Source organism: Varanus komodoensis, unplaced genomic scaffold (genome assembly GCF_004798865.1).
Source record: "Varanus komodoensis strain SLA01 unplaced genomic scaffold, ASM479886v1 scaffold9, whole genome shotgun sequence".
In the NCBI taxonomy this organism is placed as follows: Eukaryota; Metazoa; Chordata; class Lepidosauria; order Squamata; family Varanidae; genus Varanus; species Varanus komodoensis.
Genome location: NW_025336598.1, coordinates 24,584,266 through 24,609,595, shown reverse-complemented (window position 1 = coordinate 24,609,595; position 25,330 = coordinate 24,584,266). Strand labels below are relative to the sequence as shown.

General features: G+C 38.7%; 1 protein-coding gene across 1 annotated transcript in view; it reads left to right on the top strand.

Annotated features, from left to right (window-relative positions):
• Nucleotides 1-238: 238 nt before the first annotated feature.
• LOC123017141 (phosducin-like protein 2) overlaps nucleotides 239-25,330 on the top strand; it is a 40,522-nt gene continuing 15,430 nt past the window's right edge. Inside the window, exons 1-3 of the mRNA XM_044418279.1 lie at nucleotides 239-559; nucleotides 5,346-5,393; nucleotides 5,485-5,544. Coding sequence (XP_044274214.1) covers nucleotides 239-559; nucleotides 5,346-5,393; nucleotides 5,485-5,544 — 429 coding nt within the window. The remainder of the gene's footprint in view (nucleotides 560-5,345; nucleotides 5,394-5,484; nucleotides 5,545-25,330) is intronic.

Sequence of the window (25,330 nt, the reverse complement as noted above, 5' to 3'; positions counted from 1 at the left end):
CAGGTGCACCGATGGCATCCCATGTTCTACAAGGAGAACAAATTCTGCAGTTGTGGAATGAGGTAGCGAGCAATATCCCCATGTTGTGTGCTTTTTAGTTATAACATTGGTGTGACAGTGCCATGTATATATATGGAGGGGGGAGGGGTGCAGGGCCAGGATGTAGACAGTCAAACAGAGGCACCAGGACCAGGGCAACCGAACTTCAGGTAAGACAGAATCTGAAAATCAAGGTTTAATGACAAGTTCAGGTTGTAGTAACCAATCAGGACCAGATCAGGAACCAGATATACATATCAGGCAGAACAAGGACATCATCAGGAAGAAGCTCAGGGTCAAGAACCAGGAAGTCACACAGAGGTGCAGGTATCTTGGACAGGATAACAGAGCTGGATACATGCAAAGCATCATGCAGGTACTTGAAGCGGGGTACATAGCAAGGCAAGATACAGGGGACAACAGGAACCAAATACAGCAAAGACCAGGCATGATGCAGGAGCTGAAACACAGTAGGAAAACTTGCATTGCTGAGGCAACACAAGAAAGGGTACACAGCAAGGTAGGATATAGGTCATGCATAAGGCAGGCACAACATCAAAGCAACATGGCAAGGCACATACAATATTTATTTATTTAAAACTTCTGTATGCCGTCCTTTATGCATGGCATCTCAGGATGGCTTACAATCATTAAAACAACCACAATAAAACAGCAATAAATAATTAACCAAAAATACAAATTAAATAAGTTAAATAAAAGTGACTGTTAAACATTAAAATTTAAATTAGTTTTTAAAATAACAGTTAAATAAAAAGGCTTTTTTAACCTGGCGTCGAAAAGAATATAAACTTAGCTCCAGACAAACCTCTCTGGGAAGCGCATTCCATACAAAGCAAGATGTAAGCATACATATTGTATGCATAGAATACACAGCAAGATGTAGGATATACAGCAGGAACTATCAGGCAAGGTGCAAACATTGCAGCTACTGAGGGACATGCATTGCTGAAGCCACATAGCAAGGGTCAGAACATGGGGCAAGGGTCAGGATACAAACCTCAAGGCAGGATACAGGTTAGGCAAGAAGCAATCAGAACCACAATCAACATTGCAGGGCAGGAACCAGCAGGAAAGGTGCAAGCACTGCAGCTAACAAAGAACCTGTGTTGCTGAGGCTGGTTCTGAAGGGAAGAGCTGAAATAGCTCTTCTCCCAGGATTCCCAGCTGGCACTCAACAGTAGACGGAGCTCCAGTAGGGCCTGGGAGCAATCCTGCAAGTGGGGTGGTTGCTGCTTTGGTTCTGGCCTGATCATGGCAGTGCATAAAATAGGATTCATAATTAAAGATTTTAGAATATAAAGAGTTTATTTGGCACTCTCCATATGGACCATAAGTCATTACTAACAACCCAGGAAACTTGTATTTATGTTTATGTTATTTATGTAGAACTTTTCCAGTTTGTCAATATATCTATTCACATATTTGAAAATAGGTGGGCAGTAGCCATTAAATGATCAAAAGTGAAGGAGCAAACAAAAAGAAGTCAAAATAAGTTGTTTTTCTGTATTAAAGAATAAATCAGGGGATGCCATTTGTAGAGACAGAGCCTATTACCCTTATGTGTTGATAAACCTTTTAAGAGCAGCTTAGCCTCACCATGTTGTGAAAGCAAGTTTACAGTGTTTCAAGAGTGCTAATAAAAATAAGGACATGAATAGGCAACAGTTACAGGAACTAGAGCTAGAAATTTAGAGAGTATGGGTGAAATGCCTTCATGCTAGCAAGAGCAGGAACAGATGAACCACCTAAGGCCTTAGGATAAAGTTACACCGCAGAAGAAAAATTTTCTCTCCATTCATGAATAGTAAAGACACTTGTGGCAGTTTAAATGTTAACAAATGTATCATAGAATAACCCGTGGGTCCCCATTATAGTACTAACCAGTATGTGAATGGGTCTTCAATGTGATGCCTGCAAGAATCTGATTTTTATTTTTTTTCTATATATATGATTTTGTATGAAATGCTTATGACTTTCTAGCAATCATGCATAGGTTTCAACAAAAGTGGACTAAATATCCAAATAAATGTCAATTTAAAGTTGGCATATATGGCATTCCATATACTGAATGCATTGTAAGGTTCTCCATCCAATGCATTACAGGAATTGAGTTTTATTCTTCTGAATCTGTAATATTAGTCTTTTATCTCTTAACTTATCTTTTAATTTCTACAAAGCAGGTTAATTTCTATAAAGCAGATAAATAATTTAAAACAGCATATACATGAGTGACTATCAAAAGGTGTCCTAGTACAAAATTTATCTGTGTAATAACCTATTCCCAAAAAGAAGCAGCTACTAGTCATTGCCTAAACATTTGGTTTAGCTACATAGCACAGCAGGGAATTGGTGAAATTAGAAATCTCTTATTAAAGAGACATTGTGGTGTCCAGCAGACACAAAACAAATGTGTCTCTTCGGTGGAATAAAATGCAGCCTAAGAGTCACAGGCATGACAGGTAGACATCAAAGAATTAATCTGCTGGTGTTGCATACAGCAGTTTCTCAAATTCCCAAAAATGCCCATGGGTCCAACAAGATCGAACACTGCTTGTATACAACTTTTTAATAGTTCAGGACCAAAATTCACATGTGTATTAAGTGACTTCTTAAGTTAACAGGTGTGTGTGATAGAGAGAGTGTGTAGGTGGGTATAGAGAGTACAAAATTAGCTGTGAGCTCAGAGGGATATGAAATGCAAGACTTGGTGATAAGTACTTAAAGCAGGGTGCAGAACCTCAAGCCAAAATTACGATTATGAACAAGTTGCCCTCCTGAGAAAACGGAAATTGGTCTTTAAGTCAAATTTGTATGTAAGTTGGATCATGTGTGGTCGGTTCTCCGCATTCACAGTGGTTAGGGACACAGGACCCCCATGAAGTAGAAAAACTATGAATATCTTTAGCCCCCACCTCCCCACCAGGGCCACTTTTTTGCAGCAAGGAAATGCCGGAAAGATTCCCCTTTCCAGACAGGTGGGGCAGAAGGACCTGCTTTGGGGGCTGCCCTCTCTACCCTGTCACTTCATCTCTCTCTATGGTGATGCTTTGGAAGCCCTTCCTTGTTCCCCTTCTGTTTCCTTTCTATGGTGATGACAATTTCCTGCAATAATTTTAAAAAATTAATAGGCTTTGTGGCAGTTCATTCATAGGTATGGGTTGTTCCTAACTTGGATGTCATAACTTGGGGACTGCCTGTACTTGAATGTGGCCCTGTGAAAGCTTCTCTGAAATAGAATTGGACTTAGCACTCATATTAAAATTCTCTCTCTCTGTGTTCAACTATAGATACTATTCGCAAAATAGTATTGGTATATCTTCTTGTTACATGCTGTCAGTGCTTTTTTTGTCATAGAGCGCACCAGAACGGAGTTCTGGCACCTTTTTTCCACCAATTTTCCAAGTTTTAAAAGTAACTTTTGAAAATTTGATGTTTGGTCCACGTGGATTTGAATCACCCTGTTGAGCATAGCAGGTCGGCGGCAAAATCATTAAAACGGTGCATGCGGGCTGCTTGTGTGTTGAGTCCGATGTGTGCGTAGTTCGTCCGCGCTGGTTGTGATGGCGCTGCTCGGCTTGTGGCACTGCTCGGCTTGTGATTGGTTGTGTGGTTGCGTGCTGAGCGCTTACTGCAGGCGGTGACCGTTAATGTTCCGTTACACAACTGACGTGTGTGGATGTGTGTACAGTGATTGACTACGTGCGAAAGGTAAATAATTTCATGAGTTCCGGCATCTTTTTTCTTACAAAAAAAGCACTGCATGCTGTTGTAATGGTTTGATGCAACTTTATTCTACCTTCCAGATGAAAGCATACGTCCATTGGACAAGGTTCTGTTTGAGTAACTCACTTTCAGTACAGGAAAGGGAGAAAGGATTATCACCAGGCAAAAAACTTCCAACCCTGTCCAGAATGCAAGAGCCAAACTAAACATTCTTCATTATTTCAGTGCAATTTACTTCACACTGGGCCTATGGCCCTTTGGGGAAGTTCTTTAAAGCATTTACTCTTTCCATTATTATCCTGAAATTCCACACACAGCCTCGAGCTGGTTAGAAAATGAACATTCATCCCCTTTAGAATCAACAGAGATGCTTTTCTTTTTCTATTAAAAAAACTTAACAATCCTCTCCACACAGGAATGGTGAAATGTCAGAACAAAAACAGGACCAGGAAAACCTTAAATTCCCCTTCACAGAATGCCATGATCTTGATCCACATCAGGGCATATCTGCTAATACTGAAATAAACAAACCAGTTATACTTAGATCTGTCATGTGTGATTTGAAGAACATTTAGTTTGGTCCTGAAATTCTAACAGAGTAGTGGGGAAACTTTGGCCCCCTGAAAGGTTGGATTCTAAATCCTAAAATCCCTGACCAAACCAGATATGGTTGATGGGAACTGAAGTAGAACAGCACCTGGGGAGCCACATGTTCCTCTCTCTGGTAAGCAAACCTATGCAGTCATTGTCTTAGTAGGGAAGATTAAAAGACACAGGTGTGGAGGAAAGGGAGTGGGCCATAAGGCCCCCAAAACAATAGTTTCCATATGGGATTGGAAAAATCCCTTTTAGGATCTGATGGTGAGTTTACTGATGAGTGTTATCTAGCACTTTTATAGCAAGTGTCTTGACATTACTTACACAGACAGTAACATGGTAATGAAAAAGCATCAGTCATTATGAACAGCTTACAGCTATTCCAACAAGATGTTACATGTCATGCGGGAAAAACATTATGGCTTCCAGAATGCTTCTAGGAAATTATTCACTTATACTATACAAACCCTACATTATCTGTGCTGGACATCAGTTTGTTTTCAAGTTCAATTTATAGAATTGGCCTTAACCTGTAAGCCAGATTATTTAAGAACTGGTATATGTGAAGAATTTTCTACATTCATATGAACCTACCTGGAGTTTAAGGTCAGTGCCAGAGACTCAGCTCTCTGATCTATCAGGAAAGGTCAGGTTAGTGACTACCTGCGACACAACCGTCACAATGGTGACTCTAGATTTGCTAGATTTGTGTTGGTGCTACCTAGTCTTCATTTGTTATAATAAATGTAATAATAATAATAATTTGCTAAAATGATTGAGTCAGCCCTGAGTTGTTTCTGCATGTACCTTACAAAATATGCTGCAGGAAGGGGTTAGTGTTCTTGGCCCTTAAAACTGTCATCTTAGCATTAACATGTTATGTGAAAAAAGCATATAAACTTAACTTTCTTTTATATTTTCAATTCAACCCTTTGCTATTTCTGCTCTCTTTTCAATATTTACAGATAGATGATGTGTGTTCTACTTACCTGACCAGGGATACACCATCTCAGGTAATTCCATGGAAAGAAATTCAGATATAGTCAAAATTGTTGAAAAAAGTGTTATCAGTTCAATAATCATATGTGTTTCCTTGCCTTTAAGTCATCTAATGTGCTAGAAGATCTTTGCTTTATGGTTCTGGAACTTCTACAGAAAGCCCAGGTAACAGCATTATTCATGAAACTTGCTTGCCAACATACCATGACCAGTGCAATGCATACAGTAACTGTCTACAGGACTGTAAAGACACACTTCTCAGCTTTGTCGTTTTCTGACAGGAATTGATCCAGGACCATGCACAGACTGTCATGTTTACACAGTTAGCAAAATTATTGCTATGGTCTGACAAATAGTACAGATGTAGACAATCTTTCGTTCTTGCTTTGGGAGAATTCTGTATCAAACTGCTAAATCATTGATCAGAACTGGTAACGTCTAATCTGTACATATTTTGTAGTTGGGAATCAATATATTGCCCCATGTTTAAGTTCACTAATTCTTCTGTTGAATAAAAGTAGCAGGACAGTGGAAACCTGAGCCAATTTCCTGAGAAATTGTCTGAGAAACTAAGTAAATTTAGTTTACTATGGTTTCTGAAGCTGGCTCATTTAACAATAGTTAAATTGTTAACAATAGTTTCCATTTCAGACAAAAGAAGAAGCTGTGTTTAACTAGAAGCAAAAGTTTTGAAACATCTTCCTTTGGCTGCTTGTGGGAAGAGAAAGGGCTATCCCATAAAGCTGATTGGCAGGAGATTCCAGACAGATAAAAGGAAACACTGCTTAACACAGCATATAGTTAATGTATGGAAAGCACTTCCACAATAGGTAGTGATGGCCACCAATTTACATTGTTTTAAAAGGGGATTGGACAAATTCATGGAGGAGAAGACTATTAGTGGCTACTAGTCCTGATAGCTATATCTTGAAGAGACTGGGCCCCTAGAATACAGCATTTCAAGGTTGTTACCTTTGAATCTGAACTGGAAGAAAATTTGGTTTTTGAATTCTCTGCTGAAATGCCAGGATTATCTTGCCGTGATATAAGCCAAGTGATTGAGAACCAGACCACCTCTGGTTCTAGGGAAGAACTGTTGAATAGGTAGAACCAGAAAGGGATTGATAAAACAATCAGTTCCGTGGTTCAGCATCAGGGCAAAAAAGCAGACCAATTGTATAGCATCTGGCATTCCTGCAGTCTGGCCCAAACACCTTGTGACTGGGAAGGATCAAGGGATTTAGCTTGGAATCAACTTCTTCACTGAGCAGTCTCTTCCTAATTAGATGGTTTCCTTACATGATAAATGTCTTTTGCTAACAACCTCTGCAGTTCTTGTTTTGTATTACAAAGTCAGCCTGGTTGGCCCACTTTAACATAGTAAGAACTGTAGTTAGAAGCTTCTTGTCTTGATCTGCTTTTTAGGTAGGATACTGTGCTCATAATAGCATGATTAAAATTAAAGTATTGCCTAGCAATCTGGAAATTATTTGCAAAACACCTCAACTATATTGTTCGGCTATGCAAATAAGTTGCCACATTCTGAGTCTCAAATCAACAATTGCAAACATATTAAAAACAGTAACAGTAAGTACATTACTACATTATTTCACTCTACCACTCAGAAATCCTTGCCAATTATTTCCGCAGGAGATAGATGAAAAGGACAACACCAAAAGAGTAAGTTCTAGTCTGTCTTTTTTTATTATGTTATACCTGTCTAGAAAATCCTAACACATTAATCTCTCTTAAAGTAAAATCCACTTTTAATTTCTTTGAACCGTTCTTATTTCATTATTCTAAGACCCATGACACAGGCAACTCTAACATTCTGGTAAATTGAACTGCCCCTTTTCCTCTGCGTAAACACTTGCTTATATCTAAAAACAACATATTGTCATTGTTCTTTGGACTTACATAATCCTTCCTGGTAGGAATAATAATTAATCAATTTGTTATTTAAATATAACTCATCAGTATAAGTCTGACTAAAAAAGCCAGATGACACTGAAGTCTGACAAAGACAAAAGTACACCATTCAGGAAAATTTTTCTTAAGGAAAAAATGGGTGAAGATCATCTCTGCTCTTGACTAAAGTCACATCTGGGAAAACCTTAGTGTTTTAAAGTAACTCTGAGGCTGAATAGCCATCTAAATTAGTGCTTTTCTCTAAAATGTGATATGCACCTTTATATTATAAATGTAAGGTACACATGTTGATAAAGTTCTACTTTGAGTTTCATCATATAGAATAAATCCAATATCCTATGCATAAACCTACAGGAAAAATAAGTGTTCTAATCAGGTCCTTTTTTTACAGTACAGCAAAACATCATTATTTGTCATCATACATACACATATACATCTGTGTCATTTATCATACGTCTAATGTTGGTGCTATTTTTATTAGGTTACATTTACTGTAATTTCATGTAACTTACAGTGTTCCATGTGTCCCCATTGTTGTTTAAGTTGCGGGTAATGGAATAAATATATTAAAATGTTATAAAGCTAGAAAGAAATACTACCTTGCAGCTAAAACAATCTAACATGTATGACATTGCCAAGCACCTTAACAGTTGTTTTGTGGCTTGAGAAATAAGGTTCCCATAGAAGTTTATGTTCTGTGATGTCCATCATATTATAGGACCAACATGCTTATGCAAGGAAATGGGGAAAGGGGCACTAAATAGCCAGGCATTGGATTTCTTGTACCATTCCAATAAATCATTCTACATAAATCAATTTATATTGGTTAGGCACTTTCTTTGTTGTAAGACTATTGAACAATGGGATTTGTTTCAGGTTTTAATATTTTGCCTTGAGCCCAACTGGCACAATGAAGACAATTCTTTTATAATACCTTTTGCAAATAACATTGATGCTGCATGTGCATATTTGATGCCTGAAATGTTTTGTGCCATTTTAACAAGAATATAAATAAAAATAAGAAGTTAAAACTTTATTCTTTAAGTATAGTGCAATTCAGTTATACTAAAAGCCTTGAGTACCTCTCGGTGGGACACTCTAGAATTCTGCTTATGCATTGGAGTGCTTGTGAAGTTGCCTCTCCTGGCTAGCAATTTAGGTTTTGGGGCAGCAAAGGTTTAACCCTGAGGTAACCTGAGCAGGAACAGAATGGATGCAAAAAAGACTAAAGAATGAGGAAGAACAGGAGCTAAGAACTGAGATATCTAGGTATGGGATTTATCAATTGTGACCAGAAACCACCACCTGCTTGTTAGCAGTACAGAGCCATGAAAAGCTGCCCTGACAGTGCATTTCCCAGCATTAAATAATCCAGGCTCTAGTTGCTAGTCAAGTATATTGGCATCCCAGTGAGGCTTCAGCCTGTGTGTTTCTCTTACGGTATGTATCCGGTACTATGGACATCTCCTTCATGGTATTAGGTAAATCATGGTGTCATGAGTGAATTCAAAAGGGTGCTGCTCCTTGATCAGTGAAAGGTGGGGCATGATCTTCCCTTTGACAGAGCAATGCCTGGATACAAATAATTATGTTCTTGATTCTTCCTAATCTGGAATTCTCCTTCTCTGGAGATCCCAAGATTTTCCACAATAATTCAGATTGTTCTTTTATACTGTGCTTATATGGAAGATTCTTATGGCAGTGAGTGAGCACTTACCTACCGCTAGCTTATCCAGTTAGTGCATCTCCTTTTGAAGCTGTTCCATGTGTGTACCCATTTCAAACTAGCAAACAAACACAGGCATGAGAATTTTTGACACTATGAGAGTTCAGGTGTTTGCATCTAACCTGCAACAGCAAAATGCCCCATCAGATTCCCTTCATTCTTTGCTTTGCATGCTGTGTTTATGAGTCATTTCTGCAGTAAGAGGTTTTTGTTTTGTTTTCACATCCCGAGGCCAGGATTTCATTGTTATTCATGTGTCTGTATTCATGTCCTCTTAGTCATCTGTCCTGCATCCTTTGCTGCAACTCATTCCCCAACTGCATGAGAGGAGACTGAAGAGAAACAAAGTGGACGTATGTAACTTTATAATTGTGCTCATTTGCATTCAATTGATGTGTGTTATTTTTTTCTTTAAAAAAAAAAACCCCAAAAAAACAAAAATCCTTTATCCTTGATCATTTTACTGGGTTGGATCATGCTTTGCTGTGCAATCCTATGCTTGATTACTAAGAAGCACTCCCACTATGGTCAATGGAGCTTCCTCTTTGGCAAGCATGTTAAGGATTGCAGCTTTTAGTTCACTGCAATCAACAGGAGTTAAGTTAGTTATGACTAACTTGTGCTATTTTGCTTCAGAATTTTTATGTGTACATTGATATGGCATTTTTGAGGATGCATAAAAGTGAACATAAATCCAATGTGTGCATAAGTAAGTGTATTATCCTTCCATTCAAATAGTTAAGTATGATGTTGTGCGATTCTCATTGAAATTCATTACATTAACAATACTGTCTGGAGGCCTGTTCCTGCTAGCTACTGTATCAGCACAATAGCTTATAGGATGAGACTTATGATCAATTAGGATGCAAGTAGCCCTGTTGCACCCATGATTGAGCCATGTCAATGTGCATGAATGCCAAAGGCTGTAATAGGCAGGTGCTACCAGTGTGAACTAACAGTGGTAAGGGGAGGCCAACCTCCTTCTTGACTAATGTGCAATTTGTAAGTAATCAGCATTCTATCAGTCACAGCAGCCTGTCCCTTGAAAAAACTAAAACATGAACACAGGCCTTTCTACCCATTTTACCTTTTATTTCATATTTCCTCTTCATATTTACAATGAGAGAGAGAGAGAAATTAGGAACTGCTTCAGAGTCAAGGTTCAACTGAAAGCTCTCCTTTTGTTCTTGAAGCCCTTGCCTGATTCCAAATAGACTTAATCCAAAGAAAGCTGTATTTAGTTCAGCAACTAGGCTTTCTTCCTAGTTGGTGCCCTTAGTTTTGCAGCCAGCAGTATCCCTCCAGTCTTGTGTGTTACATGCTCTTACACACAAGATGGTGCCAGGAGAACAGCCAGCCTTAACATGAGTCTTAATTGGCAAATCTTAGAATACCATTACAAAGAAATAAATAATCAAGTTAGGGCATATTCCTACATGTACTAGATAGAGGCCAAATTTCCATGTCACCACAAGCAAGGGCATGTGTTGCCATGATTGGTGGTGAATTAGCACATTTTCCCCTGCAAGCAGTTATTAGTTGGTCTGCATCCTTTGTTTTGTGCACCCCAGAAGCCTCTGTAAAAATCCCCGTTATTTCTATATTGTTCCCCATCTTCCGCAGCTGCTTTACCCTGGCTGGTCTGCTGAGGTACTCCTGTTTATTCTCCAACTCTTTAATGCTTCCCAGCAAGTCCAGCTTCCAAATGATTTTTTAAAAAAAGCACTTTTGCTGCAATTTCCCCCCACTCCCCCCATTGATTTATTCACTTTCTTACTGTTTTAGAAAATAAACAGGGTGCTGGGGGCAGAATTCATTAAACGGTAACAAAGTAAGTGGTGGAGTACGTGTTGCTAGGAAGCCACAGTTAGTAGAAATGAGATGCCTGGAGCAGCTCCTTCTGTCTCTGTTCTTTCCATGGAGCTTTTTGATACATTTCCACCACAAATGGAGAAATGAAATTTCCAGGTATGGAAGTCATGAAAGTCAGAAGCAGAAACCATACAACAAAGCATTGTTTCTTGTCATGATTGTGGGACCTGAAACAAACTGGGTGTAGATGTAGACAAACCCAGCAGTGGTTTCTCTCCTTGACCAGCCAATTCCAGAAGGTGCTGCTGAGGGGTTATTGCTCTGCACATGGCAGTTGTGCCATGGGATACCACAGGGTTCCATTTTAACCCCTATGCTGTTTAACATCTACCTGAAACGGCTGGGGGAGATAATCTGGAGATAGGAGCTGAGCTACCATCCATATGCAGATGATACTCAGCCCTAGCTTTCTTTTTCATCAAACCCAGGTGAGGCAGTGGCTGCTCTGAATCAGGGTCTGAGCATGGTAATATATTGGATGAGGCCAACAAACTGAGACTTGATCCAGACCAGACTGAGGTGCTGTTGGTGGTGGTTCATCTGTCCAACTGAGTGATATTCAACCTGTTCTGGATGGGCTGCACTCCCCGTAAAGGACTAGGGTCATAGTTTGGGGGAACTGTCCTGCTCATTAGTTTGTTGCTTGATTGTTATCCAGGCTATCATTTGTGCCTTAGGCTTTTTTATTTGGCAGAGGGAGCTATTTTTCATCCCCCCCTTTTTTGGTTTATGTAATATAGCATGATAGAGCACCATTAGTAGTTATCTGATCAATTAATACTGTAATCCTGTACATGGTTACTCAGAAGTAAACCCTATTCTCTTCAATGACACTTTCTCCCAGGTAAGAGAGTATTGGATTGTAGCCTTTATCAGATTTTTATATATTATATTGTTTTGTCAGATTCTCTCAAATTCTTGCAGTAATTGGATATATTTATTCCAGTTACCCGATTTCCTTGAAGCAAAATATTAACTTGAAAGGTACTCTGACACAGTTTCACAGGCTCCAATGGGAACAATCAATAACATACTATAGGGCATAAGCTAGATAGGGAAGGTTTTTTAAAGGTCTTTCTTTCACCACGGAATGGTACTGCTAAATCTATGCTAAATTGTTTGTCCAAGTCAAAAGCTGCATAAAATAACTACATTGTTCATATATTCCAATTAATATTTTGTGAAGAAAAGTTCAACAACTGAAAATTGAAATTCATTCCATTTTTAAAGGTGAAGGAACCAGAGTATGATTTTAAATCAGGAGGCAAAACATGGTTTTAGTTCTCTTCACAAAAGAAGCTGATTTAAATAACAGAATTATATAAAGTTTCTCATTTTGTAGTACAGTACATGTATTTATTGAACAAGAATGCTTACCAATTTTTGCTATAACAAAGAATTTTAATTGCTCTTAATCTTTTTGTTAATCTCTTTTCACTGTAATATTTGTGCTCTGCTTTTCCTTCCTAAAGGGAATATATAAGAAATGATAACACAGTGAACTATAATCAGTTAAAATTAGGCAGAGGCACACAGAGCATAGCCTCAGAAGATGACCTGATGTGATTCAGGTCGTATGAAAGAAGGCATCTAGGTCCCAAGCCCTTTAGGACTTGAAAGATTAAATCCAGCAGCTTAAGTTGAACCTAGAAACAAAGATGTAAGTAAATTGAAATAGCTGGAGTAACACATTCCAGTTAACCAAATCCAAATGCCACTCTAATGGTTGGCATTCTGTACCATTCAGATTTCTGAGTATTTTATGAATCATGACATTTCAATAAATAATAGGATAATAAAATACATAGTATATACTTTAGTAAAAAAACACTCTTACAGCCCCAGTCCCAGAATCCAATATACAAAAATATTGCAACACATTATTAAAAGAAAGAAATCCAGTCCAGAGCCAGCAGGATCATATTATTCCACTCTCAAAGCAGGTAGAACATTTCATTGGTTCTCAAATGGAAGCCAAAGGGCCTAATGTTAGTTCCCAGAAGTGCCCAATGAGCACTACTGATATCAATTGCAAGGTAAAGAGTAACCAGCCTGTCAGAACCAAAAAGAGTTTCATTATATGAGAGGAGCAGAGCCAAAGAGGGTGGTGCTTTGATTACCATACCAGCACATGATGATGCACATGATAAGACAGGATACTGAAAAAGACCACGGCACTCAAAGCCCTGATGACAAACTAAACTTCTCTTTGCTGTTTAAAATGAAGGCAGAAGAAAAGAGAAATGGGCCAAGCTTGCTACAATCCCAAACATTGTCTCTTGGATGGTAACAGCTGTGATTTGTAGCCCATGCTGAGAAGGTGTTGAGGACAGAGTTCCAAATTGGAAAGGGCTGGCCACTCCTCGGGCTTAGTTTTGCAGACAGTTCTTTGCAAAAGTCAGCTGGTCTTGATGCAAAAGAGCCTTAAAACACCACTAGACTGTGCCATTTTCAACTGATGTTTAAGATGTTGCTCATTTGATTGAATTCCAGATGTGTTTTCTATGAATACCTTTTTTCCTTCTTCCTCTGTATCTGAGGTATCAGATTCAGTTCACTCTATCCTCTGTGGTATTAAAAAGATAATTAAAGATGAACCATCTAACACCTCATCACTTGCCTTTAAGGGCAAAATAAGAGAGATCAGAACAAAGAATTTCCATGTGACCCACTAATAAATAATTCAGAACTTCTTTTTTTCTTTAGAAAAGAAAAAGATTTTAAGGAAGTCTACATATATAACGCAATTGCAATCCGAGACTAATGAACATTAATTTGGAAGCAGTTAAGTAAAAAGTAGATAGCAGATAGCTTAGCAGAAAACATAAAGATATTACTTTGTCAAGGAGCTTCTTTACATGAAGCATTTTTTATTTGGGCTTCCTTTGTTTTCACTGTGGGAGGAAAAGTGTGCCTTTTGCACTATCCCCCCCTCACACCCACACCAGTATTGTATTTCTCTGCCTTTCTATATATTCTATACACCAAGCCCAAAGTGGTATTCTGGTATAGCTGCAGGGTGAATCTGATTTAAATCTCTAGTCAGTAAGACTAGATTTAAACCATGGTTTACTACATAATTTGCATGCATGCCTGTCTTATCTAGGTAGAGGAACTTCATTACAATTACAAACTGGGTCTCTCTTACAGCCTGCTACCATTATAGGTTTTTTTCCTTCAGGGAAAGAATATGATAAACCTCAGGCTATACACAAAAAAATTCAAAGACTTGTGGAGGATTCTGCTCAAAAGAGTTTGCTTTCATTTTTACTGCTTGCCTCTCCCTCTTCACATTTAGTTTCTTATGCAGATCTATTCCACTTCCAACAATCTTATATTCATTGAAGTTTTTTGCAACTTAGCACTTAAACAGAAAGGAATAACAGGATTAAGGTATTTTCCTCAATTCTCTATGTCCTTTTTATAACATTTTTGCTGCAAAGAAGAGGCATGTGATCTCTAAATTCAGTTTTGAGAATTGTAAAACCAAGCATCTGTGATATCTTCTAGATGGAAAAATTCCCCAATAATCATACAGAAGCCTCTGGAAGACCAGAGAATTCCATTGGATTAATGGAATTCATTTACCAAAAAATATAAACCCTTCATGAATATACAGCCAATGCTACATAATTATAAACTAATCCTTATTTCATGATGAATAACTTTGGACCATAATCTTAACAGAATACTATTTAAGAAAGAATAAATGATAGGAAAGGGAGTCTTGTCAGGCACCTACAGAGTTGTCAGCAGTGCTGTGGTACTTAAAAATGTGTTGTGGCTGACTCCTTATTTTGGGTGAAACCAGATGTTACATAGTGACCATATCTTTTTTGTTTGCTTGAAGTTACTAGCCACAGGGAAGCCAGTCTCCATTAAGACCAAAGCATGCAGAGAGAAGGAGTTTAATTCCGTTGCCAGCCAGGATTCTGATGATAATCCCACTTGAAAGCTATCAGCTTCACAGGAGTAGGGGCAGGAAGCGTAAATACATTTCTGTCTTGCCTTAGTTTCTCCACCCACCCTGCAGAGCTAATGGCTGCTGGGGGCACATTTTTGATAGGGGAAAGTGTCAGGACAAAATGAGCAAACGTTTTGCCATAATATGGATGCTAAAAGACTGACACCATAGGAACTTAAGTTTTGGACTTACGATGGAGTTCTCCATCTGATCAGGAATCGATGTTGTAACTCTAGCTTCCCACGCACACCTTAGAAATGCTAATGTCCTGTCCTGAATGCCCAGTCCTTTGAAGGTACACTCTTAGATATGCTAATTGTGTACCTGTCCTGAAGATTCAGTTCTTGGTATTGTGTTCAACCCTCCTCCAAACTATATGCGCTGTAACTGATAGGTTATAAAAGTATCTTGTACAGACTCTTGTACCAAGTATCTTGGTAGTTTCTTCAGGGACTACCTACACGCCGTATATATTTCCTGTACAGTGGTACCTTGGCTCACAAACACCTTGGCTCACGAACAGATCGGGTCACGAACAAAAATTACTGAAAATTTTTTACTTGGGTCGTGAACACTGCTTTGGGTGGCGACCAAGGTCTCAGCCATCTCCCTTCCCCACCCCCCGGTGAGGAGTTGGCCACAATCACAGTTCCATTCATGCAGGGAAGGCGTCCGTGATCAGAGGCATGCTGCTGCAGGAAAGACAGGACCAACAAAGCAGCGCTGTGGGGGAGATTGCCAAGAATTTGCTTGTCATTCGTGCAGCCTCGCGCCTCTGATCACGGACGCCTTCCCTGCACAAAAGCAACTGCGCTCTGTGATCAGAGCATGGCTGCACGAATGACAAGCGGATTCTCGGCAGTCTCCCCCGTGGCTCTGCTTTGCTGCACGCGGCTGCAGGAAAGACAGGACCAACACAGCAGAGCTGCGGGGGAGATGGCTGCGATTCTGCCTGTCTTTCCTGCAGGAGTGCACCTCTGATCAGGCACACCTTCCCTGCATGAACGGAACTGCGATCGAGGCCATCTCCCTACCCCCAGTGCACCGTTTGCGTCCATCTCTCCCTCCCCCAGTGCGCCCGCGATCATGTCCGTCTCTCTCCCCCAACCCCCAGCACGCTGGGATGACGGGCGCCTGCAGGGATGACAGGCACGATCTCGGTCGTGCTGGGGCGGGGGGGGGGGGGCACAATCTTTGTTGTTGTCACTTTGCTTCACATTTTTCTGATTTAAAAAATAGTTACAAAACGGATCAACCTTATTTACATCGAACCTTATGGGGAAATTTAACTTGGCTCATGACCAATTTGGTTCACGACCAGAGTCCTGGAATGAACCTATCAGGAGAAGTCTATACAAAGTTCTTTTTGTACATTTGATGTGTAAAGCCTGGGATCTTGTAAATGTGTGTACATTTGGCATTTTGAAAGGATGTAAATAACGGATGGGGTACTTTCTATTTTTGTAATGTTGCAATTTTTGGGCCTTTTTGTACCGTTGTAGTATGTTTTTATTTAAATAAAAAATTTCAACCTAAAAAAAAAAAAAAAATTTCAACCTGGAATGAATTAAATTCATGATCCAAGGTACCACTGTAGGTCTGAATGTTCTTTTGATTGTACACCCCTGGTGGACTCTTGAAGGGCATGTTTTTTCACTCTTGACAGAAGCAAGGTTAAACCTCTGAACTACCGTGCTTCTGATGTGGCCCTAATTGTCACTAGAGTTTACATAAAGCAAAATTCAAACCAAATTTTGAGGGAAATTCAACATGTTAATAAGAATAGAAAAATTATTTTTTTAAAAAATCAACTTTTATTTATACAGATGTTTTATATCTTTGTTATAGTTAGAGAATCCAAATGATACCAACCGCAACCAGGAAGTGAAAAATGTAGGTGACATGGTTCAAAGAATTATAGAAGAATTGATATGGCATAACTATAATGGTGTGTTTATTTGAACTTTTTTCTAGCTTTTGAATGGAGCAGAAGGTATTGAAAAACTAAGAATTATCTCCTTTCCATTACCATGGGATTCTTCTGTGAAGTTATGCAAAGTTGGGAAGAGTCTTATTTTAAACATAGCATATGAAAATGTTTTAAAAATAAAAGTATGGAAAATTATGTAAAAGAAGGGAGAGGGGCAAAAGCAGAGTGATAGAGCACATGCTTTGCACGCAGTTGATGTGAAAGGCAGGCCCCTAATGGAAACCCTGGAAAACCACTGTCAGTCTGTAGTAGACAACTTGACTAAATGGAGAAAGAGCTACCGAGGCAGTTCCATAAATTCCTTTCACTTGGTAACATTTGCTTTACCTTATGTGTATGTTGACTTGGCTTGAATTCCTATACAATTCCTATTCAGAGATTTCTGCCATTCTATCAAATCCATTGTGCTCTTTCATACTGGTAACTTTCCCACACTTCATGTCTGGCACTGGTAGCCCAGGGAAAAGGATGCATCTTGAAGTGTTATCTGTATTCATTTGTTCCTGATTATGCCTTTATTTCATACAGTTCTTTTACATGACTTTTATTACTGTAGGTAGGGTTAAGCTGAGAGCCAGGTTTTGTCCAAAGTTCTCACAGCTGAGCATGTATTTGAAAATGGATTCCATTGGTTGATATGTAATGTAAAATCAGTGCTGTTCATATTAACACTGTTAATATATGTTAAGAATAGGAAAAATTTAAATACACTAATTGCTTTAGTATTCATATTGTACTTTTTTAAAAAAGGTGCTTCCTACATATTGGTTGCTTGGTAGAAAATTGTTCAAAGCTTCATAAATCATAATTTTAAGAGGCAGAGTATGAGCATTATAGATGGGTACTCCATCACTCCTCCTCGCTTCCCATGGTGCACAAATTTCAGTGCAAAGAACCTGGCTTACCATAGGCCACAGCTCCAAAACAAGAAAATTGGGAACTGTAAATGAGGAAAATAAGCTATCCTGCATGTTGCATTCTAGCGAAACAGTCCATCAGGGTTTCATTACACTAGCATAGGTGTAACATGTAATTATGCAAACATAACATGGTGTTTCATTCATTCATTCATTCATTTCTATACAGCCCCATGATTATTATCTATGCTGTAAGTCATCCAGAGACGCAAGTAATTGGATGACATACACATTTTATATAAATAAATAAACTTTAAAACAGCTAAAAGCAGATAATAAAAACAGATAATGACAAGGAATAACAAAAAAGAGGGGAAAAAGAGAGAGACTCTGCACAACACCTAGTGATCCCCCTCCAGCCCCTGGGTGGCCAAGAAAACCTCAGAAAGGGGTTGTCCTAACCTGACACTGAAAAGATGACGGATTAGGCATCAGCCAGGCCACAGTGAGGAAGTTATTCCATAGGTGGGGGGTGGCACCAAAAAAGCCCTTCCACTTTTTGCCACCCTTCTCAGAGTTGGCACTTGGAGAAAGCCCCAGAGTTTGAGCATAGTGTCCGGGTAGATCACAAATTCTTTTTGTTAAGTAGCTTGCTGGCTTCTTAAGGCCTTCATGGATTCATGGTCAACCTGAGACTTGAATTTCACAGCTTATGCTTTTACCCAGAGTACCATGTCTCATATTTATTATCATTCCCATATATCTGAGTACGTACATAGTTGTGGAAACACTATAATAATCTGTTTTCCGTTATGTAATTCTTCAGAATATTGAGTTAAACATTATCCGTAATAGTATGTAATGTTAATGGATATTTAAGGAACATTGGGTTGCAATATATATGTGTGTATGTGTGTGTGTTCCCACTCAGGTGTATGTTGTTTGAATTCTATTCTCTTTTCAGGAAGAACTTCAAATACCTGGAGGAATTCAGAGTAGAGGATACTTTATCTTCAGAGTATGTACATTTTTGTTTGTTTCAAACTCACTGGTATATTACAAAATAAATGGTAGCTTATGTCAAGGCCTGGGAGAATGTTGCCTCAAGAATAGTCTTTAGCTTCTTTTAGAATGATAGTCATCAGTGTGGAACAGTAGCTAACCAAATGTATCATCTTTACAAGGCTACTTTGAATTTATAATACAAGCAGTAGATTTAAGATTTCTCATATGCAGCTACAAGCCAATTCAATCTGCCATCAAAGCCTGAGGGCAATTGTTGTCTTTCCTTGAAGTGTTTAACTTCATTTCATCTGTGGAAATGCCAGATTGGTGAAAAATGGAACCATGAACTTCCCCATTTTTTTTAGTACAGCTTGGATACAAATGTAGGTATAAGCAATTGGGCTGTTGGAAATGGCCTTTAAAAATAATGCTCACTATATATCTTACTTTTTTTTACAGCCACGCAATGGAAGGAGATCAGCTACTTTTCGTTAAAATGGTATTAATCTTAATTCTTTAAACTCAAAATGAATATCCAGAGCCTGTTTTATATTGTCACATATGCCAAAGTACCTTTTTTAACAAAAGGAAACCATAGAGCTGTAATGACAGGCAACTCTGTAAATGCATAAGAATTGATTAAACATGGAAGCAACATGCATATTTAAAAGGAAAATTATAGTAAGTATTCTGTTGGATAAGGGTTTCCATTATCACATGGATAAGGGCCAATTAATATTCTAGAACAAAGGAGAGATATAGGGTAACCCACTGCCATAAGACAGAAATCAACAGCCTTAGCTACAAAGTATTCCTGACACCCATGTTCTCTAGAGTGGAACATGGAAACTACTTAGCTGATCTGCAATCAGTAACCTACAATATTATGCTGATAGAAGGGGATGAGTAAGTGAAATTGAATGGGAACGTGTCCATATTGGCAAACTCATTGCTATAAAATCAGATAGCAATATTAGCATGGGTTAAAATATGGAAAGGATTACATTAAATTATAACATCACCACCACATCTTAACATCAAAGAATGCTCGACTGATGTTTCAGCCGTAGCATAGGACCCACAAGTGTGTCTCAGTTAGAAATTTGTTAATAGTTCACCATGTCATGGTACTTACTACTTGACTAATGCATCACGTTGAGATAGAAATGCTCCCTGCATTACTGCTCTGATGATTTCTTAGGAACGGACTATCAAATGTCATAAAAACTTTTGAATTATAGGTCAGATTGTACTAAGGCACCCTGAGGACAAGAGGGAATTTTACATTGTTCAGGGACTGAGATCATCAGTGATTTCTGTATCCTCAGGGTTCTTGGTTTTCCAGGCTCAAAAGATTTTACCCACAGCTTTTTGACTGCTGTTGGGTGGGCTGCAGCTATGATGGGAAAAATATCCTTAGGAAATTTCACAAGGTTATGGGATTATTTCTGTAACACTGCATTAGAACCAAACAATTACTTCCTGAATGAACTTTCAGTACTGAAAATGCATGTATCTTATATCAGTTTGTGACAATATTTAAGTCAGTAACAGAGTGATCCTGTGACCCCCTAGATAGCATCTAGAATCTAATGTTTATTTTCAGAATCACAGTTCTGACATCAGAGCTGGGATTCCAGACTTGGAACACCATCCTGCCCTCCTCACAGCTGGCATGGAGAGAACCACACCAGTAGCTTCTCTGACGTCACCCAAGGGATGGGAATGGGGCAGGAATGGGAGGAGATAAAACACAAGGTATCCTGATGGTACTTCAGCTTCCTTTCCTTCTGCTTCAAAGCACTTCAGTTAGCTGAAATCAGGCGTCTACTTTTTTTGCAGGGTGGTAGGAGCACAGTGGCAACCTTCATCTCAGCACTTCTACAACCTGCATTAGATGTCTGTAATCCTCCAAGTTTGCAGTGTTACAGGCATATTCATAGGATTGTACTCTTAATTGAAAAGAGAATAGTTGAAATAATGTTGTTACTCATTACATATTATGCTGTCATCTTTTTCTTTTCATCAGAATTGTTCAACTTTGGACTTAGAATCATCATAGCATTACAGACAAGATGAGCATCCTATATTCTGTGTAAAACTTTGTTTAAACATTTCATCCACAGTGTAAATTTCTTATAAGTTCAGTGCAAACCTGTGTATGTTTACTCACAAGTAAATCCCACTGAGTTTAATGGGGCTTGCTCCCGAATAAATGGGCACAGGATTGCAGGTCAAGGTGAAAATCTTTCTAGAAGTGTCTTGAAATAATCATGTTTCCTCATGTTAAGATCTTTTCAACAGTGTGTAATAAAACTCTAAATAAAACAATGCTTGTGTTAGTTGCATGCAAAATACCTTGCCAATTATAGTATTACTATGTATAGCTTTCTCCCCCCCCAACATTAATGTAAATAAAGGCACAGCAGAAAATTGTTTTTAATGATAATATTTCTGTTTTTAGTATCATACTTTTTCATGGTTTGTGTCTTAAGATTTGCAATTATGGTTTTAAGTATTTCTGTAATATAATTACTATGCTAATATCTAACATGGAATCAAATGGGACCATCTTGCTTATTGTGATATTTATGCAGTTGGAACAACACAGCAGTGGAACTGTAGTCAGTGGGATTTAGAAGTGTAAAACTTTATGAAGAGAAGAACAGGTTGACATGGTTACAGATCACATTTAGACAACACACCTAACAGTAATCATTTTGTTACGGAGCTAGCTAATTTTTTTCATTCCAGAGGGGTATCTGTGTGAGTTTATTCTAGGTAAAAACAGAGCCCTTGAAGACTAACAAATGTTTTAAGCCATACATTATCACCTGGGATTTAATATGTGCTAGGGATTTCCAGAGGGCAGGAATCAGTGCTAGAATGTAACTGTGGAATACATAAAATTACAATAAAGTGCCTTTGTCTCTTTCTTTCTGTCACTTTATCTCTCTCACCAATAAGCAACCACAAGATACAGTCATATATCATGGAACCGGGAAAGGCTTCCATGGTGCAGGAAGGACTTCTAGGTGCAGCACCATCTTTTATTTTAAACACGAAGTGCAACCTCACTTCAGAGTATACTCATCACAGACAAGGAAGAGGTTGCTATAACCATGATTGTAATATCAGCATGTAGAACTCCTGCCAGGGACTCTAACCTCAACTGGACTAAAGGTCTGTTTGTCTAACTGGGAGAGACAACAAACCAACAAGATGCAAAAAGCCAAAAACTGTACTGAAGCATGTACTCAACAATATAGAGCAGTCTGCTCCTCTATAAGAGACCAGCACCAGCCATTGACAATCCAAATGTTTTTATACCTTTAAGAGTGTTGACCAAATGGTCCTTGTCCTGGTGTGCATATGCCCCAAATTCAAGACTGGGGAAGGTTTTCTTTTAAAGGAGTGATTCTCAAGAATAACCAGTTACCAACAAATCATTACAGATGGTGCACCTGACCAGTCCTCAGTTGGCCCTTTCATACACTGATCATTAACGGGCTACACATAACACTTTCCAGCAGGTTACAGAAGTAAAAAGTTACAATGGCATGATCTTTTCCACTTGCATACCAATGCAGATGCTCCAAAGGAAGAGGGGGGATGGGGTACTATTACATAGAGGAGGAGGATGGGGTGGATAGTGTGAATTGTCCTTTGTTTGACCTGCTGTTATCCTTCAAGTGTCAACTAGCTTTTCCTGGACTGGTGCCTGGTTAGTGTCAAGTATATTTCAAGGATGCCCACCTGCTGATTTCTAGAAAAGGGGACTTTTCTCGGCCTGGCTTTGTGTCAGTGATTATATGATTATATCTCTGTAAGTTATACATACTGATTTGCACATCAAGAGCAAACTCGATTAATGATCATTTTGACATATCCCCATCTGTACCTGGCTTTTGTGCATTGTTAGCTAGAGAAAGCAGGCTTCATTCCACACTTACCCTAACAGCAGACAGTTAAGCAGCAAGTTAGATGCCAGTAATTGTCTTCTTTGTGCAGGTCCAATAGTTTTCATCCTACTAGAGCATTAGCTAAGGATGCTGTTTCAGCTGAACAATTTCTGTTGCACTAGTGTTAGATTCATACACAAAAAACTTAAATTCTACCTTTCGCTATTAGACAAAGTTTTCAACGTGACGGGTACTCTTCAGGTTCAGGCCTCAGCAAGGTTACAAAGAGTTCACAGGGAATGAGAAATTCTATATCACTCCTACCATTCTGTACTCATGTTTGTATTGCTTTCATACAATTATGCCAACTTTACCTTTCACATACTAGATTCACTTTGAATAGCTAAAAGAAAGATGGAAGTCTCAGGCCAGCAGCTGACATTTTGTAGTTATTTGAATGGCTCATCCCACACTGTTCCAGAAGAGCAATGTTCTGAAGCAGTTGGTTGACTGTTTCAACTCCTTGTCTGACCAACAGGGCAATTGTCTGGCCTCATCTTTCATGGGTATACAGAGCCAGGGGACAAGGGACTATTGCTGTACAACAAGCAAGCCAACATGCAGGTCAGACAACTGGGGTGGTATGGCATATGTGAAAAGAAGGTTAAGGGTATAGTCACACCTGTTTTTTCAGACAGCTGTTGTTTATTCAAATGATAATTTCAACTGTAAAGTACTTCTGTACTGCTACTTCGAGACCTATTCACTTTGCTGCAAGGTTGAGAGTGTCAGGGACTCTAACCCTGACTGGCCTAAAGGTTTGTTTGTCTAATGGCAAGAGACAACAAACCACCAACGAGATTTTAAAAAACCAAAAGTACTTTATTGAAGTATACAATACAGAGAAATCTCCTCCTCCTTCATAAGAGACCAACGCCAGCCATTTCCAATCCAAATACTTTATACCTTTAGGAGAAAAATCAGTTGCTGGTCATTTTGGCCTATTCCTTATTCATTCAATGAATTCGCTAGCAAAGCATTACACAACTAAGAATGTTTGTTCAGCTGAACAATTTCTGTTACACTAGTGTTATATTCATACACACAAAAACTGAATTTCTTTATAACTTGAGAAACTCTTAGCAAGGTTACCAAAAGTTTAAGAATAAGGAATGAGATTTTTTAAAAAATATATATATCATAATTACTTATATCTATCTGATATGTTAATGCAAAACGCAGACACTACCAACCCCAGTTTAAAAAAAGATATTGCGAGCATGAGCGATTTGCATTTTAATATCAAGCCAGCACCACCATGACCAGAGGGCTGAAGTAGACTTTTGTTCTGTTGTCCTGATGTTGAAACAGATTCACCTGGGAATAAGCACCATTTGATAGGGAATAATATATTTTAATCATAAAACTGGCATTTTTATCTGTGTACATGCCTGGCATCCCCTATGACTATGCAATTTTTGGAGTAGGGATGCTGCAATGAACAGCGCCAAGCCTTGATGACACATAACATCATCCTTGTTATATACCAATACTGAAATCAACATGACTCCTCATGTAGTCACAATAGTACCATCTACATGCAAGCTTGGAACACATGCTTTGCAGAAGTACAATCGCTGCTCCAGCAAAAACCTTCAAAAGAATAACTCCCACCCCAAGACAGTCCAACAAGGACTGAACCTCTTCACTGGGCATGGAATGCTGCTGTATTTCTGGAGTAAAACAGGGTACGGAGAGGAGTGGTCTGGAAATGGGCATGAATGGTGGGAGACCTGCAGAGGAACATTCCAACAGCAGGCCCTGCCTGTATTGAAAGTTGCCACTCTGTTCAGCTGCCCTATTCAGTCCATAACACATTTCATTCAATGGTGCTAATATGTCCCACCGGGGTGCTCTTCTGAATGCACACTCAACTGATGATTCTTTAACAATTTCTAAATTCTGGGATGTGAATTCCCAATTATGTGTTTTTCTTTAAAGGCTGCCTCAGCTTTAGTTATGGGAAGCCATAACTAGAATAATCTCAGAATAATCCTTTTTCAGCATTCAGGAGAAAAGGCATCTATCATTATTTGAAGAAACAAGGAGCAGGCTACTGCCTCTGATTTAATTTATCTATCCAGAGCTTCAACTAGCTGTATAATCTTTGCAATCTGCCTGGGATTTTGAATAAAGACAAGAAAAGCTCTTTTATAAAGCCCTCCTGGCTGAAATGATAATAGAGCAAAACAAGAGGTTTGTGGTTGCTATTAGTGTCCAAAATTTCTAATGAAAATATTTAAAAGAAATCAATCCTTTCAATTTTGTGTACAGTTAGCATATCTTTTCTACTCCCTAATAGTATGAAACCAGCAGGTCAGACTATTCTTTCAATCCATTTTCCCCAACTTGGTGCACTCTCATCAGTCCTAGCCAGCGTGGTCAATAGTAAAAAATGCTGGGAATTGGAGTTAAAAACATATAGAAGGTACCAAATCAGGATCAGATGCTTTCAACTAGGCCTTTCAATACATTTAATAATAACAATGCTGCTATAATGAATCACTGCCATAAGAACATATATTCAAATGGTGCCAACATATTACAGTGGTACCTCAGCTCACGAACGCCTCAGTTCATGACCAAATCAGGTTGCGAAAAAAAAATTCATAAAAATTTTGACTCAGGTCGTGAACTCCGCATTGG